At 42.0% G+C, this 20,280-nt stretch overlaps 1 protein-coding gene across 1 annotated transcript in view; it reads left to right on the top strand.

Moving 5' to 3' along the window:
• The window catches only part of LOC131878214 (NHS-like protein 1), a 102,236-nt gene that overhangs the window by 18,347 nt on the left and 63,609 nt on the right, over positions 1–20,280 (top strand). Inside the window, exon 2 of the mRNA XM_059224133.1 lies at positions 9,352–10,026. Within this exon, the coding sequence (XP_059080116.1) occupies positions 9,352–10,026 (675 nt within the window). The remainder of the gene's footprint in view (positions 1–9,351; positions 10,027–20,280) is intronic.

Here is a 20,280-nt window from a genome sequence, read left to right as displayed (position 1 = left end):
CTGTAGCGGTTAGATAAACCCGTGAAAAGACAAACCAAAAAAAATAAAACTTAATTCTAATGTTGGCACAGCAAACGCCTTCGAAAATAAAGAACCAAAATAAATTGAGTCCTACATGATGAAACTTGAACGGTACTTAAGCTATTTTAAGTTGGCTAGGCAGAAAAATGCCAACTTTCAAGTCAAATTCTACACGGTGGTTATATTTTCTGGTTAAGTGTTGTCTCAAATGCCAAGACATCAAGATATGTTTTTCTAAGTCAACGAAGCAAAAGGAACAACTTTTGTGAAATACACATATCATTGTCAAAAACGTAGTCAATGTGCTTTAAGGGATTTAAAACACTTATCTGAGCTACTTTTAAATATATTCATTGAGCTGAAATCTTAGACTATAACACTGATTAAAATAACTATTGAGCAGATTCTTACTTATTACAAGTTGAGAGTTGCGTTTTGCACCTTAAAAGATAGTAATATGCCTTGGGAGTAGCTGGAAATATATTTAGGCCATTTTTTTCGACTTTTTTCAATGACACGACAAGAAAAAAAAAATTCATTTTCTTTAAAGATGTCTTGTAAGTGGCATTTTTGGTACTTTTAGCTTTTAAAAAGATGTACATTTGCCTTTCATTTTACTCGAGTGCCAAAAGCTACACTATCCTATCCTATCATATCATATCAGATGCATGTGACAGTTTAATTTTCAAATTTGTCACTTTTTGCAATAATTGATTTCTACGTACTAGCGATGCATTTATTCAACGTCAATAGAATTTTGTCAAAATTAAAGATCAAGCTTGATTGAAGTTGCAATTGACAAGTATGGCGTCATAATTTTGACATTGCAATGTAACATAAAACTAAACTATTTTATTTTTTTACCAGCTTTAGAAAAGTGAAAAATTACAATTTAAATTTTAGGCATAGAAAAAGCATACCTTACAGCAATTGCCAAAAATTATATAACCGCAGCAACTTGTAGTCTAATTTGATGCAAACGCAATATTTGAAAGGGTGATATCGTTTACTCGATTGATTTGGATAAGATAAGATTGTAGTTGGGTTACTCCCAACATCTATTGATTACGTTTTAAAAATATGATCTCTTTGTAGATTTTTAATGGATTAATAGTCTAATCAGGGCTAAAACCAAAGATGGGTTTCTTTTTTCAAAAGTTGTTCCTTTTATTTCCATAAGAACGGAGATCGTTATTAGAAGTCTTGGTGTACTCACAATACTGACAAAGTTTTTGTGCAAATGCCGTGTCTAGCCATGGTGAATAACCTAACAAGTTATGGCCAATTTCAGGACAACTGGACCTTTTTTCATTCATTTCATTCCGTCTTTGTTGCACCTTGAAGAAATTTTCAGAATGAATAGCGAATAGCGTCTTCAATGAATATTAAAGCCCAAAGTCGCACTAAATGTAGCTTTAATCTACAACTGCAGTAACTGTAGAGATTTTAGCGGAATTGTTACTGTACGCGTTATTTGATTGAGAAATAATGGGCGTGAAGAAAATGATTTGTTTCGAATTCATTCTTGCCTATTCAAGCCCGATTTATAGGGCATGTGAAGAAAAGGAAATTCAAGGAAAAATGTGGTCCTCACCCTGATTCGGAGCATTTTGTCGAAGGAGAACCGAGATAAACATCAGTCAACCCGCACCATCAGCCCATTGAATTTTCAATAATCGAATGGTTTGGAGTCAGCTGTGTTACAAAACCCAACAAAATGAATACGTTTGATAGTCCGTGATAGTGCGTTCACCGAATTATCCTAAATTGGCTCAATACCACAATGATATTTGCCCAGACAAGCATGTGAAATGGAATAAATGTCTAAATTTAATGCATTCACAGTGCGGTTTGGCTGGGCATGTTGTTATTCCTTGGATGGAGTAAAATCAAAGACGTCTGACAAGCCTTATTCACACCCGAGCTCCAGTCGGCAAAAATCAGCCTTCTTTTTGCCATCATGACATACACGTACGAATTTTTGGTGTTCCCAATTGTTTTTCTAACAACGAAACTTGAAAGTACGTGCTTGTGTACCTGTACGTGGATTGGCTATGATTCTGTTTTGTCGCGAGGTGAAAATATATCACAGGAAGAAGAGCTTTAGCGTTGGCAAAAAATTGACTCGTGAGATGCCTATTATCATCTGTAGATTTTGCGTCTCCCGGTGAGTTTAGAACACGATTTCTTGGTATTGTTGAACTTCCAAAGGTAGGCAGACGAGCAGCACTAACACATAGATAAGCAACCAACCAACGCGGTAAATAGTGTGGGCTGGGTTGTTGAATCCGTCTTTTCCTCTTCCTTTTGTTTCTTTGTTTTCTTTGATTACATCTCTTGAATGTGGTTTTAACTAAATCAAGCCTCTCTCCCTTGGATGAAGAAAACGTAAACATTTCAAAGTAGGAATAGAACTTCAGACACAAAGGGGACGTGAAGTGGAATTAGGTCGTTTCGAGCGGAATTGCCACGGTAAGGTGTACGATTATCCTGAATACCACGAAAAGAATGTAGTCTCGATTAAACAAAAATCAGGATTGTAATGATTCAAATTAAACATTTCGGCATTAAATAAAAAGCGTCGATTGTTGGTTTCATTTCAATGTGTAGATGGCGCTACCCACGGCATTAAAAAGATGCGATTAGGCTTTAGCGCCCTCTAGATTTAAAAAACCTAACAACTTGCGCCCTCTAGTGGCAATGATCCCAACTGAAACTTTGGAAGAATCTGGGAATGTAACTAATGCAAACCTAAAATAATTGATACCTTCATTATTTTCAATCAAAATTCCATTCCCATCACCTTGCCTAAATTCGTACCCACATGTATGAATGGCGTGAAAAGGTTTTGCGATCTTTGGTTACTTGTATTCCAAACATGAGCGAAGTCCCTGTCAAAGTTAAATTTATGTCTCATGCTTGGTAAATAAAACAAGTCGAAATCTCACTCGTTCATCTTCTCTTGTCTGTAATCTCATACATTACTTCAATGAGAGACTGCTTTGAGGTCAACGGCGTTCAACAATCCCAACAAGACGTTTCCATTCAAGTAAGAACAACACTTGTACATTTACAGTACATACGTAGATCAACGATAAGCTCCTTGAATGGCTCCTCCATTTCTCCCTCGTTTGACCCATATTTGTGATATATGCAATTCACCCAACGCATCACAAGCGACTGCAAATTCGTCGTCGAGCATCGGATTTTGCATCGTGAAAACGTGCCATTTTAAGTGTCTTATTAATCTCGTCGTCAAGTGACCGTGTCGCCTATTCAATTTAGAATTCCTTTCTTCTTGAGGAGATCTGGTCTTCGGCATCCATGGCTTCAGGGAGAGTTTGCTTGGGGTCCGATCTGTCAAAGGCCTGAATTCATGGCTCATGACAAGGAGTGTGATTCATGACTTTCTCAGCTCAGAGTGGAGTCTCTTTGCACTCGAGGCATCAAATTCTTTCCATTCACAGGTTCGGCCCAAGCTTTCAAAGGTTCAGCCAAAGCGCCGAATCATGAAAGAACCTCAACCAACTAACCAACCAACAAACGCCGCTCACAGTTTCATGAAAGGTCATTCGGCAAAGACCTGGCCACGAAATCGAGATAAGAAGCGCTTTATAGGCAATTTTTATGCCAGACATAAATCATGTTCAGATCACAAAATAAGCGATGAAGGCCCTGGGCCCACGCCGGTTATCATTATAGGCAAAAGCTCACGTTAACCGGACTTGGCCCGTCATGGGGCCCTATCTTAGTGAGGCCTGGGGCCTTGACAAAACATATCTATTGTACATCATGTCCAATATAACAAGTCATCATCCACTTGAGCGAGTAGGACCTCGGTCGTTTCGAGGACCCCATGTTCCACTTAGTTGACTGACTGGTTGGTTGCTCGGCGGAAACGAAAGTAGAGCATCCTCGCTTAATCTTCATTAAGGCATGCAACAAGATGCCCTCTCGTAGGCCACGATGAATTATGCGATCTTCCATCTTCTCGTGTATAGTTGTATATAGTATGTAGTATGTATGTAGTGCTGGCTTCGGAAAATGATTATGGTAAGTGCATCGATTGGGCTCGCGAGGCCTGGCTAACTTGCTGGCAAAAGTCATTACAAATCCAAACCATGTTGTAAACCAACCAACCAGGCATTCGCATCCTAAGGCGTGTGCGTACCTTGTGGTACATGGATTCGTGCACTATCGTCATTCTACTTCATGTACCACAAGTGGAGAGCCCTTCACGTTTGAGTTAGATGCATTTCAGGGGCATAAATATTCAACGCTAAACCATATGGATCCAGGTCGATAATGAACGATTTGATGCCAAGCCTTTCTACAAAAAGACAGGCATTGTATTCATCAGGCTGGGGCCCTTTTGTATTTTGTTTGTTTTAAAATATGAAAATAAACAGTGACCAACTGCCATGCTCGATTATAATAGATTGACTGTGGTTTTCCAAGCTTGGTAAACCAGAGCCCTTGTGCGATGACCTCGATGCAATAACCTAAATCAAGAGTTAGTTCAAGCCCTCCAAGGAACGTATCTTTCGGAGTTCTTGGAAGTGTTTTGTGGTAGTAAGCCCACTTGAAACGCTGTGGGGCATGATGATACCAAGGGGAACAAAAGGGATTGAACAGAGTTCAAAAATGGAACCCCTGTTGGTGTTAATGCCCGTTAATAGGATGATGCATTTTCATGACGCCTTTAAAAAATGCTCAGATCTCTCTCCTCCAAAGCAAGGAGAGTTTCTTTCGATCTCCATGCTTCTCTTTCGGTCTTACGTACTTGATATGCAACAACATGACAGGCAATTTCAATTTTAGACCATTTTTAGTTCTCTCGAGCCGGCTAAATGTATTCCTAGGTAAAATTGATTTTATTTTTCCTTCAGCTCCGACCACTTCAGTATATCTTCATAATGGTCTCCAGCCATGAGCCATGGGCACTTGGGTGAGGCATTATTAATCAGATGATGGATATTCCTGTCCGTAAATATAGCTTCAAATGAGCCAAATTAAAGTGCTGTTGCCGTATTTTTCATTTCGCGAGAGTGCCTTCGGGCTACCAAGTTTCTCAGATGAGCCACACCAAGTCATAACTTTCTCAAGGTGTTCTTAACATCTTGTTACTGAAGAGAATTGCAAAAAATACCCTCACTCAATCTCCCATTGCGAAAGACTGGTTTAGTCACGCTGTAATTCACGGTTGATTCTTGTAAACATTCGTTTAGTGAATTCCAAAAGGTTCAACTAGTATACGTACATGAAGCCAGTGGTTTATCATAAAGCAAAGCGAGAATGATAGTGAATGTGCAAAACTAGACAGATGTCTTGGGGCTAGGATTTAGTCAGTCATAGATCTGGTTGAATGTTTCATTCATTGTTATTGGTTGGTCGGAAAAGCGCTTCCGGATATCTACTATCATGTCTGAATAAAGAGTTTTCGGGAAGTTGTTTCGCTTGGTCTTTCCCCCCCTCCATTTACTCACAGGAAAGGAGGGGGCGAGTTGATTTCAGATCAAACCATTTGCATTTTTTGCTTCTCACCATTTGAATGCAGGCGAAGATTTCTTTGGCCATGTACTGATTGGTATCTCCCTGACAGAATGACAAGCCCCTTAAAAGGCCTCGGTGATTTCACTTGGAAGAGCTATGGATGATGCTTAATCAGGTTGAATCCCTATTGGGCATTAAGGCCCGAGCCAACGAAAGGTTACTCAGGATCACGTGTTTGCCGAAACTTTTTTAAAGGCTTAACTAGGTTGACTTGGAGCAAAAAAGCAGTCGTTGCCAAAAAGTCGTGACCAATTTCGAGGCTGTCCAAAAAAGTCGTGGGAATCGCTTCAACTGAAATCAACTCTCCATCTCGCAAGCGAGCTCCCTCCAATCATGGCATTCTCAATCGTTCAAGTCTCCACTTGAGGCCCAAGCAGACAGACTCCATGATTTGCCGAATAGTAATTTGCTCGTTACACAATTGCTCTCGTCTTAAGAAGAGTCTTTCCGGACAGACAAACTCTCCGCCCGAAACATTCAAAGTTCATGTGTTGGTGGGTTTATAAAAGACAAATCACCTTTCTTTGCATTCTCCACCGGCCAGGTTGGTGCAAGAACACGTTAAGAATGGAAGCTTTAAATTCTAAATCGGGATCGTCTCGCTGACTTCGACGGAGTTGTACGTAGGCCTGTCAGATTAAGATTATCGGCAACAGCGGGGAAGGTTCAAGACGATGTGACTCCAATGACAAATGAAGTCAAACCCATCCAATCTGCACCACATGAAACCCTCGCATCCAACGGGTTACCAGAAGCGTAGAATGATTGGAAATGGGTGTGTCCATTCCTTGTGACATTCAGGGTTGGATTCTTGACGAGATCAACTCTCCAATCCTATACTTCGCTGGGGAATAAGGTGGGATTGGAACAAGCAATAAAGGGGGGAAAGAGTCTGGTGAGCAAAGAAAACAAGTATTGTTAAAATGTTTCTGCACTTGTCAGAATTGCAAGTCATTTGAAATTCGTTTCTTCGTCTTTCGTATCGGTCGGTCTCGTACGAATAAAATAGAATGGAGCACCCAGTTTTGTGCCTCTTTCCGTGTACAAGCCTGATATCTGGCGTGGCCGCTTTGGGAGGGGCGGGCAAACTTGCGGTGGTGACTTGGAAAAATCTTGTCATCAAAATATATTACGGTAATTGCTCGGGCGCCCGCTCCTTGTCACACCAACGAAGACACCAAGCGAAAGAGGGAGAGGGAGAGACCATATGGATAGTAAACAGGTACCCAGAATACCTGTATTGCTCGTTGAACGTGTGAGAATTGAGAATTGCTATTCGATCCGTGAAACTTGATATGCTCTTTCAAGACGATTGAAAGGGCATTTCCTGGATTTTCGACACCCTTGTTAGCGTTGTTCACTTCCAGAAGATTTGTATCTTGAATCCGAATCGACCGGTACAAATAATCTAGTTGCCTAGATATGGTATCTGGTTGCATAACCCTTAAGCCCGTCTTGATTGTGCGACGAATGATGATTGCGACGAATACGAATGGACTCTTTTGTGCTCAAGAGTCAATGACATTTCCCTTCGCACTAATTCTAAAAGGCTTGAATTTGTCAATAGCCCTCCATTTTGAATCTATTTCCACCAGGCAAGTCGTCCAATTGTGCAGCCCTTGCCTCGTAAGCAATTGTCTCTTTTCACAAATCATTGTATAAACAAGCGTGGGTCTTCAGAGTTCAAAGACTACAAACGAAACAACGAGTCTGCAGTAATAATGTAGCTTTTCAAGTGGGGCGACCGAGACGGGACGAGTGAGCGAACGGCAGAGACGTGATTTAGGTAGACCCAGAAACTTCTGGATTGCCGGGATGCACATGTTCCTTTACCACATTGAGACGCTCTGGGTTGCTATAGATGTGCCACAGAGGACCAAGTCAAAGGAACATTTGTGTTCCTTTTACTTATTTCTCAGGTATGACATTGATTTTCGAACTTGGTCTTCTGTGGCGCAAGCTCATCTAACAATTGGATACACTTGCCATTAGTCAAGCAAAGATTTGAAATGGTTAACGGAGACCATTTCAAGAGTTTTTCAAAAAGGGGTTTAGAGTAGATTTACTAATGGTACAATTAGACGACCCCATTTTCAGCACATTTAAACGACAGAGGTGTGATTCACATCTCATATGCTGACCCCTGTCCCGTTTACACTATCAAGGGAACTTCAATCGAAGTTCTGGAATCGTCCTCTAACAAGTGTTTAGTGTTTCCAAATGCTCAGCAAGCAATCCGACATCCATTAGTAGTTTCTTGCCTATTTGCTTTCTTCTTTACAGAAATCCGTTGTCAATCAGGGGGGCCCTGTTGATTAGCTCTGGAAAATTACAAAATGAAGATTTTTTTAACCATACTTACTGCCAAATTACCTGAAACAACCAGGCACTGAATCAAAGCCTTGTTGACGCGTCATCGTTTGGGCAGATTACTACTAGCCCTGTCGGTGCTTGCTTCACATCGGTACAAGAAACAAATTCTTTTTTTAGTTTTGTACAATTATCGATTATTACAGACTTGATTTAGAATGAAACCCGAAATGGTGATATTGCCATGTGTCAGTTTTTAATTTTAATCGGAGTTTTGTGCTTTATCAGAATATGTCATGTGAAAGGTGTATCTGACCATGATATGGTGCATTTAGACGCCCCTTGTTTCGACACAAGTTGTGTTGCTTTTGTCCAGACTTGAGAGCGCAACCATATTTCAAACCAGCATATTTTTGGACCAATTACTTTTGCCCTGCAAACCCTCAGTTTAAAGTAGTGCTCCATTATTCTGCGACGCCCAGGAAGACTGACCTCAAAGCAATTACAATTACTTCAAAATATTTTGCGGCTCCACCCCAAATAAACAGGAACTGGCTTACTCTGGAGTATGTGTCAAAACTGATAGCCTCAAGATGGAAAGCGATGGAAGGCAAGCTTCTCCATGGAAAACGGAACGATTCTATAGACGAGCAATTCAGTCACTCCCCCTAAAACGGCTCATTATTACTTTGTACTCATTGCTTCGGTCTCACCCTATGATATGCCCTCCCCATCAAACAACGGCAGCCTAGCTCATCCCCATGGAATGTATTGGAGATGGAGAGACGTGAGCTTAGATTGGCCTGGATGATGGTATTGCAATTTTGACAATAGTAAACACGCCCCCTCCTGCAAAGAAGGAATTGCTTACTTTCCACGGGGGTCATTGAATTGTTCGAGAAGGAGGATTGCCCTCTGTGTTTGTACTTGCATTTCGTTCCGTAACAGGCCTGGTTGGAGTAAGCTCTTCCACGAGAAGCGCCTGCCATTTAGTTGAACTGGAAGGTGGTAAGTTCGAATTGATCCATCAAAAGAAACTAACGCCGCTAAAATGAGAAAGAACGAAGCAAAGACGGCTTCGTACAGGATGCATTGGGTACGAAACTACAATTCACAGCTGCAGGCAAAAGGCGAGATGTTTGTACCTAGGCTTGTCTCATTAGCAAGAAAATGGCAATTTACCTCTTTGCAAGTCATGGGTTTTCTTAACACTTTGACAGGACTCAAAGGTGGCTCCAATTTGCTCCACTCCAATCAAAAAGAACTCAAAACTGCTCTGTCAATCATTCATGTGCCATAACTTTTTGACTGGAATAGCCAACGACCAACACATGACAATAGACCTTATTTAAAAGTAACTCTTATGCAATCCAGAAAAACATGGCAATTTGTCCAAAAATCACGTGAAGAAAAGTACATTGTTCTATTGGATTCATAACTTAATGACAAGTTTGATTTGGATTCCAGGCAAGACAGCCCAGGAGACAAACCGGTTAAGATGAACAAAGGGGTGGAAAGGCGAGAATCCACTCGCCTTCAATCTGCAGCCAAACTCCTTCGAAGTCTTTCAAAGTCCAAGGATATTGGCAAATCTCCAAACTCAGCCAAAACTACGCCCTCAGTCCAAACGGTGGACGAAAAAGAGGAGCCAAAGCTGGACAGGAGTCTTTCCATGAGCGTTGGTCCTTCCCGCCTTTCTGGCAGGCGTCGAAAAAATAAACCAGACATGGGAGCTTCAGCTGAAGAAAAAGGCGGGAGGATCAAACCTAGTCCACGAGCCCAAAGTTTTCATGGGAAAGCCGACCGTAAATCCTCAAAAATGAGGAAAGAGATCGAGGAGAACAAACGGAACAGTTTATTGGTGCTAAGTACTGGTGAAGTGGAAGCTAGAGCAGCCTCAAAGTCATGTGATGACATTTTGGACTCGTCACCCTATCCTCATGGATATGCCACCTTTGCCGGATTTCGAGGGCGAGAGGGAGCCCGACCAAATTGTTCTAATGAAGGTCTGATGTACAACAGCCCCAATGTTCACAATGGGGCAAGGAGCTCTCATTTTCTGGATGAGAATCTCACTCTGCCTCGGAATTTCTCTGTTGAAACGCCTCATCGTTGTCCCGACCTCATTCAGGATTTGCCAAGGTAGGTTGCAAACAAGCTAAACTTGGAGAAATCCCGCGCTTTAAATGAAAACTTAATTGTCTCAAGCTTTAACATTATTAGGAGTGCCCCCTGCGTCAATGGGCCATCAAGTTCACATCAGTTGGGACTCGAGGGCAAAACCTACACCATAAATTTCACTTTTCCCAACGAAAAACTAGCGAATGGCCCGCATCTCCAAATTCCTATATCCCATCTCATTTCAAATAGTTCACGCTTTAGTCGGTCAACAACCGTCCTGCCACCCATTGTTGCAAAGAAGAAAAAGCCATTTGCTGAAACTGTCGGCTATAAAATTCCCAGCGAGTCTGCACATATTTTGTTTAAGCCTCATTTGTTCAGATTACCGTGGATCGGTCACTTGGCATTTAACCAGACAAACAAGATAATTTTTCCCAACTGTTCTTGTCGCTCAAATGACCATATAAGTGAGAAACGAGTTCCATAAATCATGGTCAAATGCACGATGGTGTTTGGAAGAATTTCCGAGCGTGCCCTCAATCCTTTACCCCTGTCACACGAGAGAAATCCGAGGCAAAAACTCATGGCCCAATGAGGTCACTTTCATCCGTTTTCCGGCTCTGTCTAAGGTGGCCGAGACTGTTATGCCTAAGCTCGACGATCTCGGAACCCGAAATGAAAGTGTTGGGCGTTCTCGGACTGCATCCATTCATTGAAGGATCTGGTCATCAAGATGGGCTCGTAAAGTCATTTTGCATGCATTTCGGATGAGATAGAGAGGTGTTCTTGAGCGGTGCCGTACCAAATTTTGTTAACCCATTTCTTTGCGACCACTTTCGATCTCGTATTTGAGCCTTTGAAATGTGACGTCTTTATCACCTCGGAGCACCCCCCCCGGCATGGTGAATCCTTGGGTCGGACACCATAAGTTAATTCACTATCCCCAGGTACTGAACATGATTCATTTCCAAATAATTCATCTTGTTAAAGCGACATCTTTCTTTGCTCATGGTCCAGAGGGGGTTGGAGAAGAAGATTGTTGGGAAGAAGCTCAGAGAGGGTAAGAAATCCATTGAGCAACGGACGATGTTGGTGGTGATTCATGAACTACTGAAAAGGGTGTCAAATTCGACTTGATCACATTCAATAGCGCACCGGTCATAAATCAGGCTTGATATGGAGAACCATATCCATGTTCATTATCGTCTTTGGAGGTTTAGGCCATTATGGCTTAATAGGATTTGTTCACAAATACCTCCTCATGTTTGGAGCGAACGAACAAGACTCTCCAGCCACGTATTTTTCTTAGTTAACCATTAGCGGGAAATTCGAATTTCCTCAGCTGTTTCGAGTTCAATTTCGAATCAACATTGCTGCCGCTTTCCACACCCTGGCTTGGATCTGCTCCTCCTCCCTTGTTTCTTGAATAAAAACGAGGTCAGACGTGATGCAGAGCAAATGAATTGGAAAATGGAAAGGATTCCTCTCGTAGGCTACGCGATGCTTGTCGTTTCCTTAGGCCGGTGAACCACCTGGCGAGAAACATTATCACCCAATCGATTCAATGATGTGATTGGGAGAGCTAGATAAGCAGCTCCAAAACGAATACCATTGTTATTTGATTCGCATCAATCTTGGACTCTCCTTGGACTTGATGCTAAATGATTGGGCTCTCAATAGGCCGTCTAATTGTCTCAAGGAAAAACGTATGCAATTCGCAAACCTGACCCAATTCGAGCCCGGATCTATCGTCAGTTCCATTATAACGGGGGACTTTCCCTTTCAGTTTTTCATGATCGAGGGAGCTTGCACACCAATTTGGGCTTGGGGATGGTAATTGAACCCGAGATTTACGAGTCTTAGAGGTGACAAACTGATTTCTTAATCCATTGTCCAAGGTGATTTACTTGATTTGTTCTCAACCATCTTCAACCCCCCAACCCTTCAGAATGAGGAAACCCGTAACGTAATGGCTTTGTTATGTACGAACAAAGTCCCGATATGGGGCCCTTTCCTTGAGAACATTATTACGAGAAATGATCTCTTTGCTGCCACAGGGGCGAATCCACTCCACCTAGTAATGGTCTTTGTGTCCTTTATGGCTTTGGAGATTGTCTTTGGCGTTGTTTCTCTTGCGCTTAACAAACAGCATCATCGAATAGTATCTTATATTCTGCAGAGAAGATTGGAGGAGCGCAACTTTGTTCCTAGCGAATGCTTAATTGCCGTCATGAAAATAAATCCGAGGCAATCTGATCTTGGCATTGACAATGCACAATACATCACCTAACCTCGCATGAGAGAAAGAAAGAGGCGGAGATCAATTAAAATATCTTTATTTCTGGTGGTAAATGTTGGCGAGATATGGGCGAACCGGCGAGTTCAAGAATTTACGATGCTCTCTCTTGTTCCGTCCAAGTGGCTTCTTTCATTCCTGGTTTAATGGTCGCAAATAGGTGAACACTCGTTTTCGGTTTATAGCTTCAACTGCATTAGATGACCAAATTGAAATGTTGGGAGTAATATTAGTGGGCGTTTCTCGTTTACTAGGACAATTTGGGTCTATTTTGGAATCCACTAATGGAACAATTGACGTGTGTCCTCATTGAGAATTCGGTCTGAACCATCCGAATGGAAAAGACATGCTTAAAAAGAAGCTTAAGCGATGTTGTCAAAGCTGGTAATGTAAATGTCAAAACTATTATGACAAGGCCACTTTATGGACATACGTACACTACTGCAAGAGCAAGAAATTTGCATTTAAAATGGCTCTACTTAAGGATGTCGACTGGACGGACTCCCATTGCGACAAGAGTAACATTTGGCTAAGGCTAATCCGAGGTTTTGAAAGATGAAATGGGTCATATGTATCTTCATGGTGGCCTCGCTCTTCTGATTTCGGGGCAGAAATATTATTCATGTCAAGATATTTGGATAGGTGCAAGAAAAGATCAGAGCTCCTGTTTCGTGATGCACGTAGACATGCATCGGAGGACTAGAGACCGGGGCAAATAAGTTTATGGCTTTGGAAATGTTGCTATTTTCTCTCTCTCGACGGATCCGAGCGCAATGGCAATCAAGAGATCGGATTTTTATTGCCCACTTGAGTCTCGAGGAAAAGCGAGATGATCGGCTTTAAGGCACAAACATTAGACACAAAGTAGGGGAGGCACTCTCGATTTCTATTCCCAAGTTTACGCTTCCCTTCATTCTCAATCTCCTGAAAAAAACTTGCGGAATTGTTGAAATAGTGGCGTGGTCGATTGATGCCAATTCTCGATCATCCTTTGGGGCCAAAGGTCAACTAGGATCTAGGATCACCTTGCAGGCTCTTAAAAACGAGATTAGAAACCGAGTTTGATATGCTCTTTCCAAAAAGCACAAAGTTTGATTCCCCATGAATAAGAATGAATCCTCGTCTACCTGTGTCCAAGTGCAAATCGCAAATGCAATTAGAGATGAGTAGTCTATGTTGCTTTTCTTGAAGTGGCGAACCGATAATCGGATCCTAATCATAGCCTCCAAATATTTGTGAAGTCTCAAGAATGGAAGCCGAAATGGGCTCTGAGAAAAGGTGCTCATTTTTTTCTCTCCCAGGATTGTTTGCCCTCAAACGAGCAAAAGTGAAATTAGATCATTGGAGCCCCATCCGTGATGACTGATGAGTAATAGAGAGAACCGGACGAGAAAATAACAGAATCAGCAACTTCCTCTCCAATCGTCTAAAATTGATGGAACTCTGAGAAACTTTGAACGCGTAAAAAGATAAGAAAATGTGCTTGGTTTTGTCAAGCAATATTGAGAAATTGCTCACTGTCCAGACCAGACTCAATTTATCCATTGTCCTGATCGGTTTCAGTGTACCCGTTATCTCTCAAGGCCAAGGGAGTGATTACTCACAGCAATCGTGTAAAGATTGTGGAACTTGTACAAAAATCAGTCCTGTCTGATATGGATCAGATCAGCTGTCAGTCCCAAGTTTAGCCGAGACAAGTTTAACCAGAATTGTCTGACCAATCATAAGCGATTTGAAGATGGCATAGAACAATAGGGACTTGTTTGAATTATCGGTTCAATTTTCAAATCTCAGTTTGCATTGGAAGGTAGCTGTGCTGTTGGTTCATTATTTGATAAGTCTATATCAATTGGTGACTAGGGGAAAGTTTTTTCGACCTATAGTTATCGTGAATTCGATTCCACTTTAAGTCCGCTTTCCACAATGAATGAATGAAGCTGGATTTGCGAAAAGAAAGTGACCAGGGAAGGGGGGAACTACAGAACAATATCGCCTCGATCCTCCTTCCAAAGAGCCCCTACCTACTCATGCTGTAAGTACTGAAGAGACCTTTGTCTACAAGGCACTAAGATCGAACTCACGCCAAATGTGCAAGACCAGAGATTTAATCTGTTGGAATGGGGCCTCAATGAAATGCGAGTTCAAACCCGTTTCTGCCTAAGATCCACTTTAAATCGGAAAATGGCAACATGGGCGGATTGAGAGGAGGCCCCGGTGGGTATTTCTGTCTTTATGGTCGGCTCCCAATCCAAATTTATGCACAAACCGAGCGAGTGTGTACCTATACACACTCAGAGGGAGATCCATTGAGCTGCTAGCCTTACTTGGAAACAACGAGGGCTTCAATATCCTTGAATTATCCTTTGAGACGCAGAAAGAGAAAATTCTTCCATCCAGGTTCAACCGAGGAGCGAGTAGGCTATCCTGCATTCCTCACATTCCTTCTCCATTCTTTGCCGTATTGTCAGCCATAATCTGTATTTGAGCCCCACCGTATCTTTCGCCAGCTACATGTATTATGTACCGTTCACTATGGAGGGAGATTCGCACCTTGCAGAACTCCATTGGATACATTGGATTGGGTTTGTGCAACAAGTACTTTGAAATGAATCGAAATCCATTCACATTGAGTAATTTACTGGTTAATTAGCCTCAACGTGACTACGTCGGAGTTTTTTAGGTATGCAAACAAGTAAGCGGCTGAAATAAACGAGGTTGTCTTTGTAAATGCAACCCATTTTACTGATCTAACCAACAGAGAAAGTTCTAGGGGAGTGAAATGTTCAAGAATGATGTGGCTCCAAGAAAGTGCACCTAAGGAGCAAAAATATAGGTGTCTGCCCATGCGTTTAATTGGCTGGCCTTTGGTGGAGACACATTCCAAATGTGTGCTTATCTAAACATTAATCTGATCAATCAAAATATTTGACCGTAAATTGACAACCTCGATTTAAAATTGCAAGTCTGTTCACAGGTCGATGAACCTGAAATTTCGCTCACTTACAAAGAAAGACAACTTGCTTGTGTTTGGTTTTCCGTTGCCAAACCCTGTGTGGCTGATCTGAGGGTAAAGGGATGGTTTTGATCTTTCCCCCTTTGGAATGGTCGAGAACTGGGGGGATTTTGAGAATGATCAGTGACTTATGTGACCACAGGATCATGAACCAACCAGATTTGAGCTATAGTGTGATTGTGTACATTTGTAACGGATCTGTCGGGAAGGCCTTACTTCAATCCTTCACGGAAGTGTGGAATGACATTTGCGAATCGGAAGGGTTCACATTTTGGAAGGAATTTGCACCAGAAGTGTACTCGGTTTAGCTTTTCTCTTCCTTGAGCATGTACGATGAGCAGTAGATATTACATACTAACATCAAGAGAAAAGCTTCAGCCAAATACGTGGACCTCTCCTGAAAGCGCCTCGATCCAATTATGGTTGGTGCTCCCTCCACGCTCACCATAACGCCTTCTTCAATTGAACAATACTCCGCGCCCAAGATGGATCAAAAGAAATATTCATTAATCAAAGCAGTTGGAATTTCACTTTCCTCATTGGGTTGTCTATTCAGTTGTTAAGATGTTTTGAAATTTCTTTATTGAAAGAGTGCTCTTTCCAAACGCAGTTGCAGGGCAGAAGAAATGATGAAAGAGATATCAACGATGATCAAGGACCCTTCCAGATGAAAAAAAGGGTGCAGAGGGAACACCCGGCAGTATATCTCTTCTAGCGTATACGTATCTGTCCTCTGATTTATAACAAACATACAGGTATAGAGCCATTGTGTTCCATTTCAGGTAAGCCTCGAGTCCGATGTTTCCCAATCTTGGACCATATTTCTCAATCATCCGCACACAATTGAGGGAGATGAGGCCCGACAGCTTAATTGATTTAAAGTAAGATTTTCAATTAATCGAACCTGTTGGCTCCTGCTCTGCCAATTTCGGAGCAGTCACGAATCCAATAAGATAAACTTCAACTCCAAAGTGACGGATCAAGTATTAGTTGTCAACCAACTTCGGGCGCACTCAATCATTCATGAGCTCAGTGCATTTCGTTCAAATGCATACATTTATAAAATCATTAAAAAAAGTAACGAGCCGAGATGACGCTTCACTCTTCAACGAAGGTGACATACTCGCTTCGGGTGGAATGAGAAACGGGAACAGGTTTTTGCTCCTCTGGAATTTAAATTAGTAGTGATGGACTAGATTCATGGTTGCTTCCCGTTCATCCCTTAAGTCTGAGCCTGAGATAGCACTAGCAAATTTAGTCTTTGGGACTACGAATACTTTGGATGCCCATCCTATACTAGACCATGACGTGATCACGAGAAGGAGCCCAGGCTATGACAGGAAATGTCATTAGAGTCAGAATCTAGGCCCGACGAATGGCGGACGGGTTGAGCCCCTAATTGAATTTATACCTGCTCCCATATGACAGTGTTTTCCACTTAAGGCATAATTGGCGAAAGGTGATATAAATTGTTCGATTCGTTAGAGGCCTGTTGTGGCAACAGCACTTTATTAGTCTTGGCAAATAATCCCTGTAAGTGGCGGCTCGTCTGGGAGAAATCTCCAAGTTATTTAGTTGTTGATAACATCGAAGCTTTATTTGTCCGAACGAAGAATGGGAGGGTTGCTAATGAGTTTTGAAGGTTAATCGTTAGGAAACTCTGTCTGGCTTTCGATCTACCGCAGAACGTCGGAATGCTTCTCTTCCAATTGTCTTGGTGATGTCACCAGGCCTGCCACGGAGTGCTATCTACAGTATTGAAAGAGCCTCCCCGAGTAAATACATCTAAATTTCTTCACCTTGACATTTCAAACAATATGCCTCATACGCATCTTGATGGTCTTTAATCTGATTCTTTTTTGGGCAGTTCTCTTCGTTGACGCGAGGATTGCGTCATTTCCAGCATTTTCGGGGTCCATCTCCTGATGCTGACATATTTCTCGGGTCATCCTCGTCATCCCGTTTCCAAGCCCCAAAAATAAATGGGAAGGAATCTCTGTCTGAAATCTAGTTCGTCTTCTTCATCTCCTTCATTCATGAACCAGGACAGTCGAGAGAGTAGCCATGTCCAAATCAGTGGTTCAATCGAAGAATTGGCCCTTGGCTTCTCCAATATTTTTCCCATGGAGATAATCGGGAGGAAACAGTTGAAGCGATGCATTGTCAGACTAATGTACTGCCTGTGGTGAGTGCCTCGTGGCAATCCCAGAGTTCCAATTTGTTTCTCTTCTTATCTGATGTGGAGACCTTTAAACATTCGTTTACATCGGTATCGGGCCCCAAGCCGGTGAAAAGACACTTCCAGTTGAGCAATAAGCTTATTCACCCTTGGAGATGGCGAGATTTCAAGTTCTTTTTTTAAGGGCCGAATGATGAACCAAGAGGATCGCCATCATCTAGGAGGAGTGAAATTGCGGTTGAATGTGGTGCTCAGATCAAATCGTGGTGGCTTTTGTGAAACCCGCTAAGGAATGGGTAATGCCTAGTCATTAAGTGGCAATTAATTAAAGACACTTCTTCAGAGGAGATCCGGGCCTGGTAGAGGCATCTTTTCACGCATCAACAAAAGCGTCCTCCATAAGTCTCGAAAAGGGTCCATGCAATCTCTCAACGTGCTGCAGAGGAGTGCAAATTTCCTCATCTCTGCATTACTTTGCTCTTGCTCACTCACTCACTCACTCACTCCCCATTCCCCAGTACCCAGTCCCCATCGACGACCAACTGTTTATGTAGAGGATGTAGAATTTTCTCTCGGGAGCCTTCAGTGAACATTTCAAACAACTCTTTTGATCTGTTTAGGAAGGCTTTAGATCACTGTCAGCTTCATGAGCAGACTACCAATTCTACATGTGGCACAGCCCACCAACACCAGGTTTCTCCCTCAAAAGTGCCGTGACCAGTCCGTGCTTCTTCGGCCACGTCCATTGACCTATTTGGACGGGATAGAAGTGATTCGAATGTGCATGATGACCACTCATACATCAGATTTGATCTCCAAAACTGCACGAGGAAACCTGAGAAGACCAGGCGAGGCCGGAGCCAAAGAGGGGAGTACATGTACTGAGCAGCCATACCAGATTCGACACTTTACCACATCGTCCATGAAGAAATGTATACAAATGGAACGACAAAAACAACGTTTTAATGAGTTTGATAAATCATCGTTGTTCGGAGTTTCTAGTCAGCTGATCTAGTCTATTCTACTAGCTAAACAGTTTTTTTAGCTTTTGAGTCAGACTTGGCCGGATATTGCAATACTATATTGGGTACTCTAATTCCTCGGTGCATCAAAGTTTAGCCAGTGTACAGAAACATAAGAAATACTATGCCTCTTTTACAATAAACCATACGAGAGAACTTATCATAATTATCCTTACTTTCGTTGCAGTTTCCTTGTTCATGTTCATTAATATGCTTTGATTGTGCACTAAGGAGCTATGTAGTACGGTATAGCTGAGCGGTCTTAGAGGCAGCGGGAACAAGGCAAGAAACTTCTCTACTTCTCTTTAGGCATCGTGGGTTCAAACCCCTGCGCCAGAAAAGGAAAAAACAAGGCGGAGAAGCAAGCGCAGTGTCCTCGGTTAAGAAAGATCACCTGTTCGATTCTCCTCCCAGCACCGCCTTCTCTCTAAAGGAAATTATGAGACGCCAACTACAACCATATATGGAGAACTAATATGTTAACAACTTTTTGAGGATTTTTCTTTTTTCGTGGGCTTTTCTAACTGCTACAGGCAATGTAGTTCCCAGTACCATTAAAATTTTGACATTGTTTGCAAAAAAATCGGAAATTTATAGACTGGCTTTCCTGAGAGGCGAGGCTTAATCACCTCCGACCCTAAGACGCACCAATAACAAGAATTCATACACATACCTACATAACCTTTAAATGATCAAAAAAGTTCGTATAAACCAAATAGATCATATTGCAAACAAAACTTGACGTAAGAACAGTTTGAAAGAAGGTGCAAATGTTGTCAAATGTATTTCAAAATTTGATGGGCCTCATCTTTGTGTTTATAGGTTGAAAATAAAAGATGCAGCAAAAGGTATTGGAAGATGCCTTTAGTTTTAAATGATTTTTTTTACAGATTTGTAATTGCAACCTTTTTGCTTCTCCACTCGTTAAAGGTTTAGTCGCCCTTTGTTGCTCGACACATTTGAGCTATTCAGGCTTTTTTCCCTTTTCATGAACTTAAGATTGTTCCTGCATTTTCAACTGTACTATTACATCACCAGTAAGGAAAAAAGAACAACACGGTTCAAATGAACTTTGTTATTCACTCTAAAGCAGTACGATATTTTATAAATTTAGGATGTCCCCTCCAGACCGATCAAATTCAATTACAATTCTTAAACGTGAAGAGTCCAATGTGGAGTGTCTCCACTCCCAATTTCTTTTGAAGGTGTCAATCGTTACGGTACACTTGCCTTTCAAATTTCACGGTTAGCTGGGAATTGCCAGGTTATCTCTTAGATATATGGTATGTAGCTCACAGCTATGTATGCTCGTTTGGTCGAGTTCAACTAAGCGAGCATCCGAAATTGCACACCCTCATTGGGTCTGAATTGAGCCTCATTGAGAAAAAGCTCGGCCATTTTGAAGTAGGTCAAAACCGAGGATGATTAGAGGTTTTTGAGCAAATCAAGTGTTTCTTGCCCATCGTCTCTTGCAATACAGCACAATGTCCAATGTCTTTGATGCGACTCGCTCGACTGAGGATCCAGATCCTTCGGGGTGAAAGTGCCATTTGTGAGAGCGCAACAAGTGCTCACCTCGAAGCTAGGTGATATTTAGCTTCCGGCTTTTGGCTATCACTAGCTTTGGGATGAGTGTTGGCGATTGTCACTTTTTCCTCGACCCACAGACTTCTCAGACGGCTTCTCAGACGAGATCGAGTCGGGCACGGATTCAATCCACCGGGCCATGAGAGTTCCTGCAGTCTGAAAGGTACTACCAGAAAGA

This window comes from Tigriopus californicus, chromosome 3 (assembly GCF_007210705.1).
Source record: "Tigriopus californicus strain San Diego chromosome 3, Tcal_SD_v2.1, whole genome shotgun sequence".
Lineage (NCBI taxonomy): Eukaryota > Metazoa > Arthropoda > Copepoda > Harpacticoida > Harpacticidae > Tigriopus > Tigriopus californicus.
This window is presented reverse-complemented; position numbering and strand designations above follow the sequence as displayed.